At 40.1% G+C, this 22,524-nt stretch overlaps 2 protein-coding genes across 6 annotated transcripts in view; one reads left to right on the forward strand and one right to left on the reverse strand.

Annotated features, from left to right (window-relative positions):
- Positions 1-22,524, reverse strand: part of REM1 (RRAD and GEM like GTPase 1) — a 753,594-nt gene that overhangs the window by 397,215 nt on the left and 333,855 nt on the right. The window lies entirely within an intron of this gene.
- On the forward strand, positions 19,160-22,524 carry DEFB132 (defensin beta 132). Its single transcript, XM_050807380.1, has 2 exons — positions 19,160-19,272; positions 20,504-22,524. Exons 1-2 carry the CDS (start codon positions 19,215-19,217, stop codon positions 20,731-20,733), a joined length of 288 nt encoding a protein of 95 aa, XP_050663337.1. The 5' UTR covers positions 19,160-19,214; the 3' UTR covers positions 20,734-22,524.

Below are 22,524 nucleotides of genomic sequence, written 5' to 3' on the forward strand. Positions count from 1 at the left end.
CGGGGTTTCTCCATATTGGTCAGGCTGGTTTCTAACTCCTGATCTCAGGTGATGCACCCGCCTCAGCCTCCCAAAGTGCTGGGATTATAGGCGTGAGTCACTGCCCCCAGCCTATACATCATTTTAATAGGCATTTCTCACTTTATGTTTTTTTGTTAATGACTTATTACTTGTTGTTGATTTTATGTTTATTTTAGACTATGGAAATGATGTTAGACAGAAAGAAAACTCCAGCGATTTTCTTATTCAAGCTCAAAATGGGTCGTAAAGCTGCAGAGACAACTTGCAACATTGACTATGCATCTGGTCCAGGAACTGCTAACGAACGTACAGTGCAGTCATGGTTCAAAAAGTTTTGCAAAGGAGAGGAGAACCTTGAAGATGAGGAATGTAGTGGCCGGCCATCAGAAGTTGACAACAACCAATTGAAAGCAATCACTGAAGCTGATCCTCTTACGACAAGAAGTTGCCGAAGAACTCAACCTTGACCATTCCATGGTTGTTTGGCATTTGAAGCAAATTGGAAAGATGAAAAAGCTCGGTAAGTGGGTGCCTCATGAGCTGAGCAAAAATCAAATCATCGTTTTGAAGTGTCGTCATCTTTTATTCTATGCAACAATGAACCATTTCTCAACCGGATTGTGACATGGCAACGAAAAGTGGATTTTATATGACAACTGACGACGAGCAGCTCAGTGGTTGGACCAAGAAGAAACTGCAAAGCACTTCCCAAGGTCAAATTTGCACCAGAAAAAAAAGGTCATGGTCACTCTTTGGTGCTCTGATCCACTACAGCTTTCTGAATCCTGGCGAAACCATTACCTCTGATAAGTATGCTCAGAAAATCAGATGGAAATGAGATGCACCGAAAACTGCAATGCCTGCAGTCAGCATTGGTCAACAGAAAGGGCCCAATTCTTCACGACAAGGCCTGACCTCATGTTGCACAACTGACACTTCAGAAGTCGAATGAATTGGACTACGAAGTTTTGCCTCATCCGCCAGATTCACCTGACCTCTCGCCAACCGACTACCACTTCCTCCAACTTTTTGCAGGGAAAATGTTTCCACAATCAGCAGGATGTCAAAAATGCTTCCAAGCGTTTGTTGAATCCCAAAGCATGGATTTTTACACTACAGGAATAAACAAATTTATTTCTCGTTGGCAAAAATGTGCTGATTATAATGGTTCCTATTTTGATTGATCAAGATGTGTTTGAGCCTAGTTATAGTGATTTAAAATTCACGGTCTGAAATCACAATTACTTTTGCACCAACCTAATATGTATGCAGGTGAATTCTTTCTGTTTTTGCTAATCAGTGAGGTGATCCCATGCTTAATATTGTTGCTGCAAGCATGACAGCAGATAGAAGGGGGAAGTGCCAGTGATGAAGATAACTATTAGAGGGGGAATCTCAATTGACTAGAAGACCATCCCTAACTAACTACATCACTTCTAAAGGCCTGATTTCCAGTCCAGAACTACTTTGAAAATGTTGTTTATGAACTCAAATTGTTACTCATAAAAATTATAAAATGAGAGACTATTATGAGCATATATACAATAAGTTAACCTGTAAATAACCTAAGATGATGAAGAGAAGAGCACCAAATAAAACCATAGATTAAAAGCTGGGAGCTTGGTATGTCCAGAAAAAATATACATATATTTATTTTAACAAAGCAAAGGCCTTTTGTTAGTACATGAGACTCAGAATGCCATAAGGAATGTGCTGGGCTCTAGAGGGCAGGGCGGGCACAGAGCAGCTGGCACTGCTTGTTCAGATTCCTGCCTGGACAAGCTGAATTAGAAAAATCCAGGCAAGAAACAGTGTCATTACTGGCTTCCCTGCTGTCTACTCATCTGCTCAGAGAGCTGGATACTAGTTTGGCCTGTCCTGTACCCATGGAGGACAATAGGTTATCTACTTCCTTTACCACTAAGTGAGCCAAGGGGCTGAACTGTGTTCCCCTCAAAATCCATATGCTAAAGCCATAACCCACAATGTCACTGTATTTGGAGGTAAAACCTTTAAAGAGGTACTTAAGGTTAAATGAGGTCATATGAGTAGGATCCTATCCAACATAATTGGTATCTTTATGAGAAGAGGAAAAGATACCAAGGTTATGCATACACAAAGAAAAGGTCATGTTAGGGCACAGCAAGAAGTCAGCCATCTGCAAGCCAAGGAGGGAGGTCTCAGGATAAACCAAACCTGCTAGCATCTTGATCTTGGACTTCCAGTCTTCAGGACTGAGAGAAAATGATTATTTGCTGTTGAAGTCACACAGGCTGTGGTATTCAGCGATAGCAACCCTAGACTAATACAGGCCATAAAAGAGACAATATCCTTTCTTCCTTTTTTCTGAGCTCTGGGTAAATGAAGGTCAGATAAAGCCAGGTGTGGGTGGCACATGCCTGTATTCCCCACTACTCAGGGGGCTAAGACAGAAGGATTGCTTGAGCCCAGTAGTTCTAAGCTGTAGTATACTGTTATTATACCTGTGAATAGCCATTGCACTCCAGCCTGAGCAACATAGTGAGACCCTGTGCCCCACCCACCCACCCTCCAAAAAAGAGGAGGAGGAATGAAGTAGGAACAATAGGAACAACAGACGCCTTTTTTTTTTTTTTTTTTTTTTTTTTTTTTTGAGACAGAGTTTTGCTCTTTCCACCCAGGCTGGAGTGCAATGGCATAATCTCGGCTCTCTGCAACCTCTGCCTCCCAGGTTCAAGCGATTCTCCTGCTTCAGCTTCCCGAGTAGCTGGGATTACAGGCACCCACCACCATGCCTGGCTAATTTTTGTATTTTTAGTAGAGACCGGGTTTCACCATGTTGGCCAGGCTGGTGTCAAACTCCTGACATCAGGTGATCCACCCACCTCAGCCTTCCAAAGTGCTGGGATTACAGGCGTGAGCCACCGCGCCCAGCCAACAGATGCCTCTTAAAACACCCTGAGCCTCTGCCTTTATTCTAAATTTGTCAGTCACAGGCCCTGGGGAAAGCTGACCAACTTCACTAGGACTTTTAACTCAAATCCAAGATAGAAGTTTATGTAAAGTTGTAGTCAGACTTGGCTGTGTTCAGAAAGTATATTTCTTCCATTGCTCAGCAAGTATTTATTAGCATCTATTCTGGTCTCTGGGAAAACATTAAGGACTAAGAAATGAATGAACTCTAATCATTTTCATGCTTTAAAAGTTGTGCAGCCAAGATAAAGAAATAAATAGGCAAATGACCACATAAAAGCAAGACATGTATAGTGAAAGTCATGCTCACTGCAGATAAATAAAACCTCTAGCTCTGAGTGAGGAAGGGGGAGTGGGTGCTGAGGATGTGGAAAAGAGGAAGCGTGGGTAGAGTGAGGCAGACTGGTGCGGAGTGGAGCTGTGGGAGTGGTTTAGAGCTTGCAGGAGTAAGGGAGTGAGGTGAGAGTGGAGGAACAGCAGAGTGCATATTCTCAGTTGCCAGAGATTCTGGGCAGCTTCTTTTGATCTTTGAGGATTTGGGCAGGAAAGGGTGAGAAAGGTCCATCTAGCAATCCTGTGCTTCATAATCCCCTGTATCCTTGAAATTATTACTAAAGTTTAATGCTGGGAAAGATCTCTGATTCCCCTGAATCTGATTTGGCAAGCCAATCGATCATTTGTGTTAATTGGGAAAGAAAGCAAATATTTCTGTGTGTATATACTCATTTCAAGACATTTTCAAGATGAAATGTTTTACAAACTATGCTTCTAAGTCAATAGGGTTCAACTGTTTCATTTTAATTTCAGCAACTTAGTTTATCTCCAGAAACAAAATTGCTATAAGACACTTCCTATAAGCCAGCCCTGTGCCAAATTATTTACATGGATCACTTTCTCTAGTCTTTAAACAGCCCTATTATGAATGGACAATTATCTCAATTTGACAGATGATGAAACTGAGGCTTGAAGAGATTAAGTTACCTAAGATCACACAATATGCCTCCAAAATTCGAAGAGGGCCGAAGCTTGTAATTGTGCAAGAAGAAGCAAATTTTCTATCTCTTTGGACCATAGACTGTGGATCCACTGCAACCTTGCTGAAATGGAAGTCTTTGTTGTTTCATGGGAGTTTTGCGGCATCTTCTGGCTTGTAGCAAGAAACTACTTTATCTTCACTGCATCTTATCAGCACATTGTGGACCTGTGTGATACTCTGTGTGCTAATAAAATTATCAAGCTTCCTGTGGGTCCAAATTATGGCAAAAATGTAAGACAAAATGATAATCCCAGCACTTTGGGAGGCCGAGGTGTGCAGATCACAAGGTCAAGAGATCGAGACCATCCTGGTCAACATGATGAGACCCCGTATCTACCAAAAATACAAAAATTAGCTAGGTGTGGTGGTGCACCCTGTAGTCCCAGCTACTCGGGAGGTTGAGGCAGGAGAATTGCTTGAACCTGGGAGGCGGATGTTGCAGTGAGCTGAGATCACACCACTGCACTCTAGCCTGGATGACAGAGCTAGACTCCATCTCAAAAAAAGAAAAGAAAAGAAAAACCATACGACTAGTTATCATAGATACTGTCGGCTACTGTTTCATCTCTGTTGCATGTGTCTGAGCAAAGAGAGGGAATGGGATGCACCGTTCTTTCAGCTCTCTATAGTCTCTTCCGGATTTCAGTGTTTCAGCACAGCCCTAAAAACTAACACATGATCATGCCCCATGTAACAGTCAGATCACCTTGTCTCTAGAGAGACCACGCATCCGTAACAAAGAACCTCTTAAACCTCTTATAACTGTAGGTTCCACATCTTTACGGCTTAATCACTGATGCTCTCAGGGAACCTGAGAGCTGAAAATTGATCCTGCTGAATAAGATCAATAAACAATTTTGATTCAAAGGCAGCCCAATGAGTTAATAGTGCTCCATTACAATGCCAAAGAGGATTAAGGAAAGAATAGCAACCTGGAGGAAGATATATAGAAAAGCAATATTAGGCCAGGTGTAGTGGCACGTGCCTGTAGTCCCAGCTACTCGGGAGGCTGAGGCAGGAGAATCGCTTGAACCTGGGAGGCGGAAGTTGCAGTGAGCCGAGATCAGGCCACTGCACTCCAGCCTGGGCGACAAAATGAGACTCTGTCAAAAAAAAAAAAAGCAATATTAATAATGCAAATATTTCAGTTACAGGGCATCTTTAAAAGCTAGATACAGTACTGGGGACCTTGAGTATATTATCTCATTTAGTCCTTAAAACAACCCTTTAGACGTTATATAAATAATACAACTGAAGTTTCACTTAAGTTGCTGAAGTTCACAGATAAGCAGTAGAACCAGGACTGGAACCCATGTCTCATCATATCAGAGCCCCTAGACTTAAGTGCTATGCTTCCTTTACTCTCACTGGCAACAGCTTTGGTGCATGTACCTAATGCCAGTTATATCATAAAGAATCTACATGGATAAGCTTATTTCATACACTTAGAAATGGTTTGGAAGAGGCCGGGCGTGGTGGCTCACACCTGTAATTCCAGCACTTTGGGAGGCCAAGGCGGGCAGATCATGAGGTCAGGAGATTGAGACCATCCTGGCTAACACGGGGAAACCCCGTCTCTATTAAAAATACAAAAAATTAGCCAGGTGTGGTGGCATGCGCCTGTAATCCCAGCTACTCAGGAGGCTGAGGCAGGAGAATTGCTTGAACCTGGGAGGTGGAGGTTTCAGTGAGCCAAGATCACGCCACCGCACTCCAGCCTGGGCGACAGAGTGAGACTTCGTCTCAAAAAAAAAAAAAAAAAAAAAAAAAAGATTTGGAAGAAGCTATAGAAGTCTTGATATTACTGGTGACCCAGTATAAGGAGGAGTGGTGAATATCTCTATTCTAAAGGATTTTCTAATTCTGAAGGATTTGGACAGCTCTTGCAATCGCCAAATGTAAGTGGCCTGAAAAGTTCACACTTAGATTATTGCCTTTATTTTTGGCTCCCACACTGTAAAAGAAATTAGAATTAGAGCACAGATACAGAAGCTATGATAATGAAAGTCCTAAGAAAAATTCCATTAAGAAACACACACACGTAAGTCAGAAATTCAGTGGGAATACCTCTGGACCTTGCATTTTAAGAGATGGGAAGGAAAAAGTTAACTGTAGTCCTGAAATCAATTCTCTCCCTTTAACAGGGGATACTTCTGGAAGGAAAGAGAAAAAAAAAAAAACTTGACTCTGACTCTGTCAGATCTCCTTATAACATGCTAATAAGAGACCTCCTGGCAAACACACTAATGATATTCACTAGCAGAGGGGTCTTTATCTAGCAGAATGCATCTGCTCAGTCCTCAATTGCTTCTGATAGACAAACTTAGAGTCTATGAATTTACAGGACATGGCTCCTTGAAAAATGCCGTGGGTTTGTAATGCTAAGTAATTGCCAGAGAATAAAATGGAGATGTTTCTAACTAAAATAGCCCCTCTGGGTAGCTGATGGGCACCCATGCATCACAGACATCACTGAGAGATCTTTCATGTTAAACCTATCCCGTGGCTTATTCTCATGAGGTAAGAAAGGACCTGGGACATCCCAGACTTTTGCATTTTTACCTGTGCTTCATAATTACCTGCATCCTTGAAATTATTACTAAAGCTTAATGCTGGGAAAGATCTCTGATTCCCCTGATTCTGATTTGGCAAGCCAATCAATCTTTTGTATTAATCAGGAAAGAAAGCAAATATTTCTATACAAATATACCCATCTCAAAACTTTTCAAAAAAGATGTTTTCCTTACATGGAAATATCTTAACTTTTTCTGATTATGAGGTTACATATAGTCATTTTGTAACGCTCAGACAAAACAGAAAACTCCATGGAAGATAAAATAAGAATCACAAAATCTTTCCCAAAGAGAAAGACCGCTCAATTTTTGTATATATCTTTCCAGAGAATACACAACTTATATGTATATCTATTTTACAAGTATATGTATATAACAAAGACTAGCTTATACTACCCACACTTTCCTATCATTTTTCTTTTCTACCTAAGATATCACTGACCGTCTTTTATATAATAAGGATAGTTCTCAATTATCATCATTGTTTAAATGGAATTCTAATGTGTTAAGTGCCATAAATTAGCAGATTCTCTATTGATAGACATTTAGCTTTTCACATTCTCACTATGAATAATGCTAAGAAGGCAATATAGTTCTTGCACTTTCATGAACGTATTCTTTTATGCTATGTACATTATTTCTGGGTCAAAGGGCAAGCAGAGTTTCATTTAATTTTGTTTTAGACATGGGCTATATATTGAGAAATTGCCCTCCCAGGAGCAGTACACAGCTGTTCTTATGCTGTGTCACCCATGCCAGTAGTAGCTAGAAAATGCATTTCCAAAGACTGGTGCTAGTTTTCTGTGCATTCTGTGAGTGCTCAATTTAAGCAATAGCCACTTAGTGTAACAAAATCTATTCACCTTAATAGCAGAGATTTCTACTTTATCCCTGGCTCACTGCCCGACTTTTGATCTCAGATATCTAAGTCCAATAAATGTTGTAGCTCCAGGCAAGTGACACAGGTAGCTTTATCCCCCTCCAATCTACCCAGTTACATTCTCTTAAGGCATGTTCTCATCCTTCAAGCATGAAGTTCTTGCCTCTGGCTTTTGTTTCTCTCTTGTTCCTGGCTTCAGTGACCTTGAGTACCCTGGAATCTTCCATATTGAGAAAGAAATGATAGAGGGGAGGGGAGATGGAAAAAAGAATTAAATATATCTATTTTTAAAAAGAAAGACAATTTTAGAATAGACATGTCTAGAAGGAGGAAGAAACAGAGGAGGGGGACAGGTATAAAAGCTGGACTTCTCTGAATATACTCTGCTTTGAAGGTTTGACTTTGGAACCATCTAAATATTTTATCCAACACAAAAATATCAAAACTTAAATGGCAATCCCAAAAATCTAAAAGGAATAGAAATCAAATTAGCCTGTTTAATAAATGGGTTGTATAACCACACAAAGGACTATTTGAAATGACTTTCAAAGAGTAATTTGAGAATACTTCCTTATTGGAATATAGCCTAAAAACAGAAGAATTGCAAAATGTTTTCAGTGTTTTCAGTAATTATATTGAGACTTTAATACATATATTGTGGGATAAAAGAAATGAATGTTGGTGTCACTGATAAGAGATAAGAAATAAAAGTTTAGGTAAAAATTCTGTAATCCTAAATTTGAATTGGAATCTTATATTTTATTTTCAAAATATCTTTTTCTACCCCTGTCCACTGAAAAGTCCTAGAAATATTGACCAACTTAGTAGAAATGATTCCCCTCTCACCCTGGATATTATCTATAAATATAATTTCCCAAAGTCTTATTGAAGAAATTGCTGTTTCTGAGCTTGAAGCAACTATACAAATGTACCTGGAAGATTTTACCATACTGGAAAAAAGCAACTTGCCAAAGACTGCTGAAGTCATATCAAAAAAACAAAGAAGTCAACTTGAAGAGGCTTTCTCTTGGCAAAGATGGGAAAATGTGAACCTTGATAAATAATTGCAAGCATTATTCATAGTAACCAAGACATGTAATCAACCTAGGTGTCTATGGATGGATAAATATATAAAGAAAATGTAATATACACAATGAAATATTATTCAGCCTTTAAAAAGAAGGAAATCCTGCCATTTGTGACAACACGGATGAACCTGGAGGACATTATGCTAAGTGAAATAAGCCAGACACAGGCAGGCAGATACTGCATGATCTCACCTATGTGTGGAATCTTAAAATGTCAAACTCATGGACACAGAGAGTAGGATGGTGGTTGCCAAGGGAGTTGAGGGAAATGAAGAAGTACTAGTCAAAGGGTACAAAGTTTCTGTTATGCAGGGTGAGTAAGTTCAGGAGTTTATTGCATAGCATGGGGACTACAGTTAATAATACTCTGTTGTATACTTGAAATTTGCTAAGAGTAGATCTTAAATATTCCTACCATAAAAAAAAATGGTGACTACGAGAGGTGATGAATATGTTAATTAGCTTATAGTGGTAATCATGTCACAATGTATATGCCTATCAAAACATCACATTGTACATCTTAAATATGTACAATTATTATTTGTTAATTATACCTCAATAAAGCCAGAAACATAAAAATGAAATAACTACAATTAATTGAAAAATATCAAACATATCCAAAACTGATAAAGAAAGGTAAAGAATTTGGCCTGGCACAGTGGCTCACACCTGCAATCTCAGCACTTTGGGATGCCAAGGCAGGCACATCACCTGAGGTCAGGAGTTTGAGACCAGCCTGGTCAATATAGCAAAACCCCATCTCTACTAAAAATACAAAAATTAGCCAGGCATGGTAGCGAGCGTCTGTAGTCCCAGCTACTACTCAGGAGGCTGAGATAGAGAATCACTTGAACCCAGAGGTGGAGGTTGCAGTGAGCCGAGATCGTACCACTGTACTCCAGCCTGGGTGACAAAGTGAGACTCTGTCTCAAAAAAAAAAAAAAAAAACGAGAGAAAGAAAAGTGAAGAATTTATCCTGGCTTTTCTGTAAAAACTGCACCTCAGAAGAACCAAATTACTGATAAGGAATTTTACTCTTTAGAAATATTTCCAGCTAATAAATGAAGGAATAACAGCGTTGAAACAAATTGCCGTTTTGTAATCTCAGGTGAATTTATGGATCTAGGCAATGATCATTAATGGCTGAGAAAATCACAACAAAAGAACAATTAGACATTTGTGCCTCCTGATAGAAGTATACAATATCACCTTCAGAGCTGTTTTGCCAAAAAAAAAAAAAAAAAAAAATCAAACCCAAATCTAATCAAGGCTCTCACTCTAACTCACATGCTCTAGGATATACCAAGGACAAAGGAAGATCATGAAATACCACCATGGGGATTCAATCAGCAAATTCTGAAATGCAACATTATCCTTCACCCTGCTTGGCCTAAAAGTACAAAATAACATGAGGAAAAATTAGTTTCCAGAGCCAGTTATATTTTGAAAAATCATCAGAAAAGTGAGAATCAAGGATAGAATTTCTAGAAAGTTCCTTCCCCTAAAGCCTTCACACTTGCCTCAGTGTATATATGTGGTTATACCTCTGCTTGTCCCACTGACGGGCTGCCAGTCATTAAATTCAAGCACCAAGAGACAAACTCTTGAAAAACAAGGCAGCCTAGGAGAAAGCAACATGATTTTTCATGTATTTTAACTTGGTTTTTCTCATAAAATGGTTTCTGAATGTTTCTTAGTTTTCAATGGGCAATAAATAACTTTTAGGGAAATAGATTTGAGCCAATCTGAAGAAGAGTTTGAGATGAAGAGAAAGTTTTGCTGTCTATAAGGAGTGCATTAGGATAGAATCTCTCCAGGAAAAGGTCACCTGTGTTGACTGCCTTTATGAGGTGACATTTAAATAAAAGTACTTGTTCAGTTTTCATTGAAAGACATTAAAAGACATCTTCAAAAAATTTTTTTGGGAATGTGAGAAACTTTACTGCACAAATGATCATGTTTTGTCAAATAAGATTTTAAAAAACTATACACACACACAAAAATGAAAAAACATGGCAAAACCCCATCTCTACTAAAAATGCAAAGCTTAGCTGGGCATGGTGGTGGACGCCTGTAATCCCAGCTACTTAGGAGGCTGAAGCAGGAGAATCGCTTGAACCTAGGAGGCAGAGGTTTCAGTGAGCCAAGATCGTGCCATTATACTCCAGCCTGGGTGACAGAGCAAGACACTGTCTCAAAAAAAAAAAAAAGGAAAAATTGGAAAAATAAAGTACATGCAGTTTATTTGACAGAGGACTGTTTAACTGAACCATACTACATCCATATATGTGAAGTTATGCAGCAATAGAAAATAATAATGGACATTTATATTTTTAGATATAAAAAGAGCTGTTGAACCTATCACTGAAATTTTAAAAAGAAGCTGAAGAACAAGTACAGTGTAATAAATTATTTGTTTTTACAATTTAAGTATAGAGTAAATGTGATCTTTTTTTTGGTAGAAGTTCTATAGATTTTAATAAATATTTAGATTCATGTAACCACCACCACAAATAGGACTCACAACAGTTTCATCACCCTAAGAAAAAGTTCCCTGATGCTAACTCCTCTGTAGTCAAACCTTCACCCCACCCATAATCCCTGGCAACCACTGATCTATTTTCCATCACTGTAATTTTTCCTTTTCCAAGAATGTGACATAAATGGAATCACCTAGTATTTAACGTTTTGAGACCAGCTTCTCTCAGCATGTGATATGGTATGTATCTGTGTCTCCACCTAAATCTCATGTTGAATTGTAATCCCCAGTGTTGGAGGTAGAGCCTAGTGAGAGGCCATTGGATCATGGGGACAGATTTCTCATGAATGGTTCAGTACCATCCCGTTGGTATTGTCCTAAGGATAGTGAGTGAGTTCTGCAGAGATCTGGTTTAAGCGTGGAGCACCTCCCCACTCTCTCTCTTGCTCCTGCTCTGGCTATGCCATGTGCCTGCTTAGCCTTCTGCCATGATTGTAAGTTTCCTGAAGCCTCCCCAGAAGCCGAGCAGATGCCAGCAGCATGCTTCCTACACAGCCTGCCAAACAGTGAGTCAATTAAACCTCTTTTTTTTTTTTTTTTTTTATAAATGACCCAGTCCCAGGTATATCTCTACAACAATGTGAGAACGACCTAATAACAGCATGTCTTTGAGATTCATCCAAATTCCTACCAGTATCAGTAACTCATTCCTTTTTACTGCTGAGCATGATTGTATTCTATGGATGTGGTACCTTTGTTTACCCATTCACTCATTGAAGGGCATTTGGGTTGTTTCCAGCTTTTGGCTATCACAAATAAAGTTTCTTTGATGGCCAGGCATAGTGACTCACCCCTGTAATCCCAACACTTTGGGAGGCTGAGGTGGGAGTATCGCGCTTGAGGTCAAGAGTTCGGGACCAGCATGGCCAAAATAGTGAAACCCTATCTCTACTAAAAGCACAAAAATTAGCTGGGCGTGGTGGCACACACCTGTAGTCCCAGCTACTTGGGAGGCTGAGGCAGGAGAATCGCTTGAACCCGGGAGGTGGAGGTTACAGTGAGCCAAGATTGCACCACTGCACTCCAGCCTGGGCAATAGAAAGAGACTCTGTCTCAAAAACAAATAAATAAATAAAAATAAAGTTGATACGAGCAGTTTTTACATATGTTTGTGTGACCATAAGTTTTTGTTTCACTAGGGTAAATACCAGGTTTAGGATTGCTAGGTCCTGAGGTACGTGTATGTTTACCTTTCAAATAAACTGACAAACCATTTTCTAGAGTGACTGCAATTTCCAGTTATCCTGCAGCCTCATCAGCAATTGGTGTTGTCAGAAACTTCTTATTTTCGTAATTTTTATCAATGTGCACAATTGTTTTTAAAATTCACAAAATTAAAAGAAAATATATTGTGCACTATTTGTGTAAATGAAGCAAAACACAAACACACAAAAGGAAGATAAAAATAAGAAACTAATTCAAGAAACTAAAGAAAGAAAAAATTAACTTTTTAAAATTAGAATAAAGGCATATATATGTAATAGGGATAGTTTGAAACACTCCCAAACATCTGCTCTGAGCCAACAACAATCAGATAGTGTGAGGGCGATACAAATTAAATGTGAGACTTAACTCTCCCCGTTAAAAATAAGGAAACAGACTTACCCAACTGCCCCCCCGCCACCCTTCTCTTTCTCTGTCTCTTTGAAAATGTATGTAAATCTTTTTAAAATGTAAATAGCCCTCTAGCCAGTTTTACAACCCAGGAATATCTTTCTCAAATACCTAGGAGCCATCCCTTTGAAATGTAAGCATCCAGAAAGATAGTGCTCCTATCTCTGAATTTATATGAGTGGGTAGGACTCTAACTTTGGCAAGTTCCTTGCTCCAAGTTACAAAACCACCTCCTGTCACAAGGATATGAGAATTTTATTTTTCCTTTGGTTAAAGCCAACTAGCGAACACAGATGGCCACTCCAACTACCAGGTGAACCTAAACTATGTGTATGTCAAATGGTACTTCTAAGTTCTCCTATTTGAGAACCAGTTATTGTTTGTCTTGAGAGCATATCTGTAATGGGTTTTTATCTTCTTCAGGATATAAACAAGTAGGATTTCTTTCTGTCTTTGCAAACTCTTAGTGAATTGCCTGTGATGTGCATCACATTCTGGTTCAATGCTTATTCAATGGCAATTGTTTTCTTTCTCTTCTACCTTTGTGGAGAGGTTTTCTAGGTTAAGAGAAGATTTTGTTTTTAATTATATTTCCCCCACAATAGCAAACACATCCCCAACCACACACACACGCGCGCGCACACACACACACACACACACACACTACAGGTAATTAGACAGGCCTGAGCAGGGCAGGAGAGGGCTCTTCCCCCACCCACTACGAATGTCAGTGATGTTTCTGAAATTATCACATTGACTCTCTAAAAGTGATAAATTGGGCAGCACAGTGGCTCATGTCTGTAATCCCAGCACTTTGGGAGGCCAAGGTGGACAGATCCCTTGAGGTCTGGAGTTCAAAACTAGCCTGGCCAACATGGTAAAAACCCCATCTCTACTAAAATACAAAAAGTAACTGAGCACGGTAGTGGACACCTGTAATCCCAGCTACTCAGGAGGCTGAGGCAGGAGAATCGCTTGAACCCAGAAGGTGGAGGTTTCAGCGAGCCAAGATTGCCCCACTGCAGTCCAACCTGGGCAACAGAATAAGGCTCTGTCTCAAAATAAATACATGAGTAAAATAAGTGAGAACACATGATACTTATCTTTCTGTGTCTGACTTGCTTCACTTAAGATAATGGCCTCCAGTTCCTTCCATGTTGCTGCAAAATACATGATTTCATTCTTTTTGTGGAGGACTCGTATTCCATTGTGTATATAGACCATAATTTCTTTATCCAATCGTCTGTTGATGGACACTCAGTTGATTCCATATCTTTGCCATCATGAATAATGCTGAAATAAACATACAAGTGCAGATATATTTTGATGTGATTATTTCTTTTCCTTTGGGTAGATACCTAGTAGTAGGATTGCTGGATCAAAATGGCAGGTGCCTGTAATCCCAGCTACTCGAGAGGTTGAGGCAGGGGAATCACTTGAAACTGGGAGGTGGAGGTTTCAGTGAACGAATATCGTGCCACTGCACTCCAGCCTGGATGACAGAGCAAGACTCTGTCTCAAGAAAAAAAAAAAAAAAACAATGCTGGGTGATTACCCTTATATGCATTTCCTGGATGAGCCATTTTAAAAATTATTTTTTGTTGGAAATTTCCCTGCAGAGCTGTTGCACATTGTGGGGTGTTAACCCCCAGACACTCCCACGAGGCCCCAGTCACCCAGGGGTGCCTTTGGCTGGGAGGAGCTGAAAAACTCAGACTCTTATTTATCTATGAAAACAACAGTTCAGTTCCTCACACAAATGCACACAGATAAACCAAATTTAGACAGATTTTAGGAGAAAAAGCAATCGAGAATTCCTTGTAGAATGCATCTACCAACTAGAATTAGGATCCTTAAACAACAACTTCTTAGGAGAAAACCAGCTCAGAACAAATCAAGGACCGTTAACCAAAGGGAGGTCTGGGGCTCAGGAGTACTTACCAGTTCCACCAGAGGAGGAGCTCGAAGCTTCAATGCGCCCCCTGCTGGTGGTACCTTAGCTCTGGTTTTGGGCAACTCCTTTAGGATCCTGAGTCTTCTCTGAGGCCTCAGGTGTTTGGGCACCAAATTATTGTTGACGAAAAGAGCCGAACTCCGTAAAATATTTTAAGAGATTTATTCTGAGCCAAAGATGAGTGACCAGGGCCCGTGACACAGCACTCAGGAGGTCCTGAGAACATGTGCCCAAGGTGGTCAGGGTACAGCTTGGTTTTGTATATTTTAGGAAGGCGTGAGACATCAATCAAATACATTTAAGAAACACATTGGTTATTTGGAAGTCCCCACGGGGCAGGGGACGGGACTTAAAAGCTACAGGTAAATTTAAATATTTTCTGGTTGACAATTGGTTGAGTTTATCTGAAGACCTGGGATCAATGGAAAGGAATGTTGAGGTTAACATAAGGGATCGTGGAGTCCAAGTTTTATTGTGCAGAGAAATCTCTCAGATAGCAGACTTCAGAGAGATAGCAGATTGTAAAATGTTTCTTATCAGACCTAAAAGGGTGCCTGGCTCTTAGTTGATTATCTCCTGGATCTGGAAAGGAAGGGGGAAAAAAAGGGCGGGGGAGGGGCGAGGGATTCTCTATAGAATGTGGATTTTTTCCACAAAAGATTTTGTAGGGCAATTTCAAAGTATGGCAAGGCAACATATTTTGTGATAAAACATTGTAATTTTATTTTTAGTTTTAGTTTTAGTTTTATTTATTTTTTATTTTTATTTTTATTTTTTTGAGACAGAGTCTCGGTCTGTCGCCCAAGCTGGAGTGCAGTGGTGCTATCTCCACTCACTGCGAGCGCCGCCTCCCTGGTTCACGCCATTCTCCTGCCTCAGCCTCCCGAGTAGCTGGGACTACAGGTGCCCGCCACCACGTCCGGCTAATTTTTTGTATTTTTGCTAGAGACAGGGTTTCACCGTGTTAGCCAGGATGGTCTCGGTCGCCTGACCTTGTGATCCGCCCACCTCGGCCTCCCAAAGTGTTGGGATTACAAGTGTGAGCCACTGCACCCGGCCAAGACATTGTGATTTTCTTCCTTGTTATGCCAGAGTCAGATTGAAAACTAAATCACAATATACAGGGTCAAATAAAACCCATCTGATAAGAATTTATGGTTTGTAGGGCATAACTCCCTAGATCCCTTAGGTAGGAATTTGGGCAAGATAAAAAATCAGAGTTTAGTCCTCAATTCCTTAAGATAAATCTCTTTCTATCTCTCTCTCTATCTCATATCTCCATCCTATTTTCTGGAAAACTCTGACTAATGCAAGAAATTAAAGAGACAAAACACAGGATACAATATCTTAAACAACAAAATACTATTCAGCCATAAAAAAGAATGAAATCCTGTCATTCATGGCAACATGGATGAGCTAAAGCAGTCGTCCCCAGCCTTTTAGGCACCAGTCACTGGTATAGTGGAAGACAATTTTTCCATGGTTGGAAGGGGGTGGGAGGATGGTTTTGGGATGAAACTGTTCCATCTCAGACCATCCGGCAGTAGTTAGATTCTCATAAGGAGTGTGCAACCTAGATCCCTCGCATGTGCAGTTCACAATAGGGTTTGTGCTCCTGTGAGAATCTAATGCTTCTGCGCATCTGACAGGAGACAGAGCTCCAAGGTAATGCTCACCTGCCACTCACCTCCTGCTGTGCTCCCAGTTCCTAACAGGCCATGACCCCCTACCAATCCACGGCCCAGGGGTGGGGACCCCTGGCCTAGAGGACATTATGTTAAGTGAGATAAGTCAGGCACAGTAATATAAATGCTGCACATTCTTACTTACCTGTGGTAACTAAAAAAGTTGAGCTTACAGGCCGGGTGCTGTGGCTCACACCTGTAATCCCAGCACTTTGGGAGGCCAAGGCGGGCAGATCACCTGAGGCCAGGAGTTTGAGACAAGTGCCCTTTCTCCTAGGAACTGAAAAAAGACCTATCGCTACTAAAAATATAAAAATTAGCCGGGTATGGTGGCAGGTGCCTATAATCCCAGCTGCTCAGAAGCCTGAGGCAGGAGAATCGCTTGAACCTGGGAGACAGAGATTGCAGTGAACCAAGATTGCACCACTGCACTCCAGCCTGGGAGACAGAGCGAGACTCCATCTCAAAAAAAAAAAAAAAAAAGTCGAGCTTACAGAAGTAGAGAGTAAAATAACGTAGCGGGTAGAAGGGGATACAGAGAGGTTGGTTAACAAATACAAAATCACAGCTAGATAGGAGGAATAAGTTCTAGGGTTCCGTAGCTCTGTAGGGTGACTGTAGCCAACAATCGTTTATTGCATATTTTCAAACAGCTAGAAGAGAGGATTTTGAATGTTCTCACACAAAGAAATGAGAAATGTTTGAGGTACCCTGATTTGATCATTACACATTGTGTACATGTATTGAAATATCACTCTGTATCCCATAAATATGTATAATTATTATGTCAATCAAAAATAAAAGTTTTAATTAAAAAATACATTTTAAAAATCAATACAATATCTGACCTGACACTGCAATCTCAACTGAAGGAGGAAACCAATGCTATAAAAGGCATTATGAGGTCAACTGACAAATTGGAATACAGATAGCTAGCTAGCTAGATAGATAGATAGATGATAGACTAGATAAAAGTGGTGTCCATTTAAATTTATGGAGCTAATAACTGTACTGTCATATAGAAGAATATCCCTATTCTTAGGAAATACACACTGAACTATTTGGGAGTAAAAGGCCATGATAATATAAGGCAATGAACATATAAACTTACGCTTAATAGATTCAAAAAAGAAAATATACAAAGATATATAGAGAGACTAATATAGATATGTATATATCTATAGATACAGAGAAGGGGGGCAAATGCTAAAGCAAGAAAGACAAAATGTCAACAATAGACAAATCTCAGGGAAGCTGGGGAAAGGGTGTTGTACAGTTTGCAATTTGCAGCTGGTATGTTTTAAATTATTTTTAAATGAAAAGATTTTTTAATAGGTTGAGGACTTATATTTATGACATCCAATGGACTGTGCATGCTGTATGGAAACAAGGAGAAAATAAATGTCATCATTGCTTAACACGTGAAGGGTAAAAAGACAATTAACTCATTGAAGACTATGCGCAGAAACACAAAAGCCTTTGCTTGTGTGATTATAGGTTTACCAAAGGCACAAAGGGGGTTGTATATATTTTAGGATTATAATTTACATAACTTAATTGGAAAAATTACAGATTTTAAGATATTTTTACAAATCTGAGCGACTGTAAAGACTGCTAAAGTCTTGGGACATATTCTTACCAAGTCCCGGATCTTTTGTTTTGTTTTGTTTTATTTTGTTTTGTGCCTGCAATCAAACCAGGTTTTTTAGACCAGGAAAACGTGAGAAGCTAGAGTTGCTCTACTCAGTTAACCCAAACCAGGACTCCTGAGATTATTCCCTTATACGACAGGCACCACATCCGAGAAAGGATTCTGGAAACGTGAGCTGGAACACAAAAGAACTGTCTTGATGGGAAACACACTCCAAAGGACGCCATTGTGGGGAGGAAAACACAAAATATTTCTTGAGAAGAATATGGAGATGGCAAAGTCTCTAACCTCCAGAAACCTTAAACTCTAGGGGAAGAAAGCAAAAATTTAGGGGCAAGAGTATTCATATTAAAACTCAAACAATAAGTAGTTTTTCTATAAACTATCTTTTTTTTCTATTGGTGAAAGTACACACAATCATTCTCTCCAAACTCAGACATTTTAGACAAATAGATAATAGAGACACAGAGAGAGAGAGAGAGATGATAGATAGATATACATACATACATACTATGTACATATATACTTACATACGTTGGTACATAGATGTTTCTTTATCAAAGATTAAGTTATTCTAGATGCATATCTTGTAGCCTACATTTTTATACTTTTTCATCATTTTTAATAACTGCATACTGCTCTATTATATGCTATATTTTCTGTATTAGATTAGATCCATGTTTTATCACCATTTAGGTGGCTTTTGGTTTTCTGTTACTGTAATGTTGAGATAAACCTCTTTATATACTTGTTCAATTATTCCCATTAAACAAAAGCCCAAGGTGCAAAGTTTCTGAGTAAAAAAATAGGCACATTTTAAGGCTTCTGATGTATATTGCCAAATTGTGCTAAAAAGAAAAACTCTACCAATTAACACTCCCAGCAACAATGCCAAGAGAATGCTAGTTTCCCTACATCTCACCAACACTGGCTGGAATGCATCGTTTTAGAGATGAATGCTGGGAACCGATGCACTCTTTGCTCTACCTCTCCCCCTCTTAACAGTCTAGAACACAGGTGCTCAATAAATCAATCCAGGCTCCAGTCCAGTAGACATTCTGATCTAATCTGACTGCTCTGGGTAACAGAAAAGTCTCCCTTGGTTCACTGCCCAGTATCCTGGCATCATGAGAATCCTATAAAGGCAGTAGCTCCAGGCACATTACAGAGGGACCCAACTCCACTAAACCACCACCAGCTCCCCAAGTCACCCCTTCAGCCATGAAGTTCCTGCTCCTGGTCTTGGCAGCCCTTGGATTCCTGACCCAAGTGATCCCAGGTAAACTGGATAAACAGGAGGAAGGGAGAACTGGGAACAAGGAACACTAGCAGATCTGGTTGCTCTGGTGCTAGATGAGCCAGGTTGGGTGGAGGCAGGGCTCACCCCACTAGTTCCAGTCTAAGATAGAGATCTCCTAACAACCACCACTAGCCTTGATATCCCACACCCAAACACCACCCTATATAACCTTTATAAAAATTTGTTTTCTATTCTAAAATGATAGTCACCCTCAACCTGAACCAAAATATCTTCTTTCAATTTATGTGAGCTCCTTTTATCTAACCTCCCAAGACACACTGAAGGCTTCTGTCATTACCATGTGCATCCACTGAAATCAGCCCTGGGTTGGAGCTCAAAGGAGGTATTGAGCCTAGAAGGAAAAGATTGAGGTTCCCAGCCCTATGCTCAACAGAAAGCTGGCAGGTGGGGGATGGAAGTAGACCTCTTACAGGGCTAGTTCCCACAGGATGGTAAGCAATGGGTTCAGCTCAAACCCTGGGGCTAGGAGATAATGCACGGTCAGAAAGAGACAGAGAGACACACAGAGAGCAGGAAGAGAGAGAGATCAGAGGAGGGCCAGGCAATGGATGTGAAGAAAGCCAGAGAGGCCTGAGGGTGCTCGAAGAGGCCCCTGCTGTGAGCCAATGGCAGACACAGAGCACTGAGGTAAACAGATTTTACCAGAGGGTGAAATGGTGCCCAGCACTGTGTGAATGCAAAAATGCCCTGTCACTAGCAACCATTATTTTCTTTTTAATGGTTTTGGAGAATGATTTGACTCCTCCCACTTTGCCCCAGGTTGACTGATATTGACAGTTTTAGAGTCTATGAAAACAAGTATGGCAGAAACACCTTAAAAGGGAGCCTGTGGGGTGAGTGAGAATAGCCCCATTTCTCCCTTTTGAGTATCCAAATGAAGACCATGAAGACCTGGCTCCCCATCCCTGTTTTCACCCCTACATCCTATTCTGCAGTATCAAATTTAGCAAAAAGCTTCAAAGATGCAGATACTGGTAAAGAAGAAGAGCTCCTCAGACAGAGTTCCCCAAGGCCATCAATCCAGGAAAATTCTGTCTCCTCCTCACTGGGTTTCCCGAGTCTCATTTGCACAACATCCTAAGGATATATCTCAGAACAGAAAGCCAAACACTCCCATCTGGCGCTGACAGGTGAGCAGTCCTGTGCTGCTTCTAACCACAACCTCTCTGTCTTGTCCTCTCCCATACAGCCAGTGGGGGTGGGTCAAAATGTGTGAGTGACACCCCGGGATACTGCAGGACACATTGCCACCGGGGGGAGACAGCATTGTTCATGTGCAGCCCTTTCAGAAAATGCTGCATCAGCTACTCCTTCCTGCCTCAGCCTGACCTACCGCAGCTCATCGGGAACCACTGGCCATCAAGGAGCAGAAACACACAAAGGAAAAACAAGAAGCAACAAACGACCGTAACGCCATAATAACCCCTCCTATCACCCCCACCAACTCAAAGAAATATCATTTCCACAGTTCCGGTTCCTCTTACATTGTTGAGAACTAGCCAGGTCTCCTCCTTATGGGGCAGATATCTATAGCCAACCCCAGAACTTCTGTCTTCTACCATTCTGTCATTCATCTAATAACTAATTTGGAGTTTGTATCTATCTTATGAGAACAATCATCATGCAGACTCGTCCACAGGGGATCTGTCAGTTCGGGTCCTCCAAATGAAAAATGCCAAGACAGAATTGGACATGCAAAAGATTGACTGGGAGAACACACCTGTGACGGACAAAGGTGAGAGAGAACAACCACAGGCAGGGAGAACCTTCAGACTGCAGTGCTGACCTAATACGTATCAAAGGAGAGAGGGATAGAGGAGGACTGAATAGAAGGAGACTGAGACTGCAGCTCTAAGAAAGTCTCAGCCAAACAGATGGGGAGGCCCAAAGCAAGGCTTGCCCCTCAGAGGAGCTCACACAGGGCAGGAATAGCCAGGTTCTCATATCCCAGGGGTTCAGTCTTTGGCTAAGAGCAGCCCCTGGAGAACATGGGGTAACTGCTACCATTGGTCTGGAAGTATGACAGCTTGAGGCTGTCCACCAACTATCCCCCTGAAGCAAGTTCTCTTGAAAGGAAATCTGAACAGTGCTGCCATGGAGTATAAGGAGGAAGAGAAAGGAGCTAAAAGTCTAGGTTTGCCCAGCTAGGTAGACTGACTTGTGAAGTATTTATTTATTCATTTGAGTAACAAAGCAGACAGAATACATAGCTGCCATTGGTAGTACACCCCGAAAGCAAGGAAGGCATGATGCTGGTGACTCAAACGTACCTACCCATGGTGTAAAATTGGCATAATCCTCCTGGGAAGCTGTGCAGAAATAAGCACAGAGAAGCAGAACTCTACTTGTTTAATCCACTAAACATTACTTCTGGAAATTGGTTCATCATAAATTATCCAAGAGAAGTAAAAAGTTATGGGCACAAAGGTTTTTCCATATAATATTATTTAAAATGCTAAGAAAATGAAAAAATCTAAATGGTGAAATATTATATACTAATGCCATCTATAAATACAAACAAATAGAATGCTTATAGAATAATGGAACATAATAACATTATTCAAAATTGCATTTATGCTGTAGTTGTCAAAATTGTCTCCTTATATGACACAAAAATCATTAAAATTATGACTTTTTTGTTTGGTTGGAAAGCAGAATTATGCATAAATTTCCTCTTACAGTTTGATGCCCATTTGTTTTATATAATATTTATTTGACAGGTACTAACTTCTATTTGAGAAGAACAAACCAAAACACTCAGGCCTAAATAATTAAAAGCAGTCCTAAAAACTAGCAAACCAGGTAAGAAAAGATGTTAATGCCTATTCCCTAACTTATATCTTAGACCAAAATTAATTCTAGATAGTTTTAAAATGACAGTGTAAAAGCAAAGTATTAAAAGATTGTGTGGTCAAATATTCAATTTAAGAGCAAGGAAATTCTTATAAATATAACAATAGAGGCAAAACTCGTGTAAGATTAAATTGATTAGGTGGCATTAAATATTAAGTTCTTGTGTATGTCAAAAGGTATCATTTTGAAATTCATCCATCTTACTGGGTATTGCAGGAGTTCATTCCTTTTTGTTTATAAATACTCTTCTGTCATATGAATAGTATTTATTTATACACTGATTTGTTGATGGACATTTGGGTTGTTCCCAGTTTATGGCTATTACAAATAAAGCTTCTATGAACATTTATGTACAAA

Source organism: Macaca thibetana, chromosome 10, assembly GCF_024542745.1.
Source record: "Macaca thibetana thibetana isolate TM-01 chromosome 10, ASM2454274v1, whole genome shotgun sequence".
In the NCBI taxonomy this organism is placed as follows: Eukaryota; Metazoa; Chordata; class Mammalia; order Primates; family Cercopithecidae; genus Macaca; species Macaca thibetana.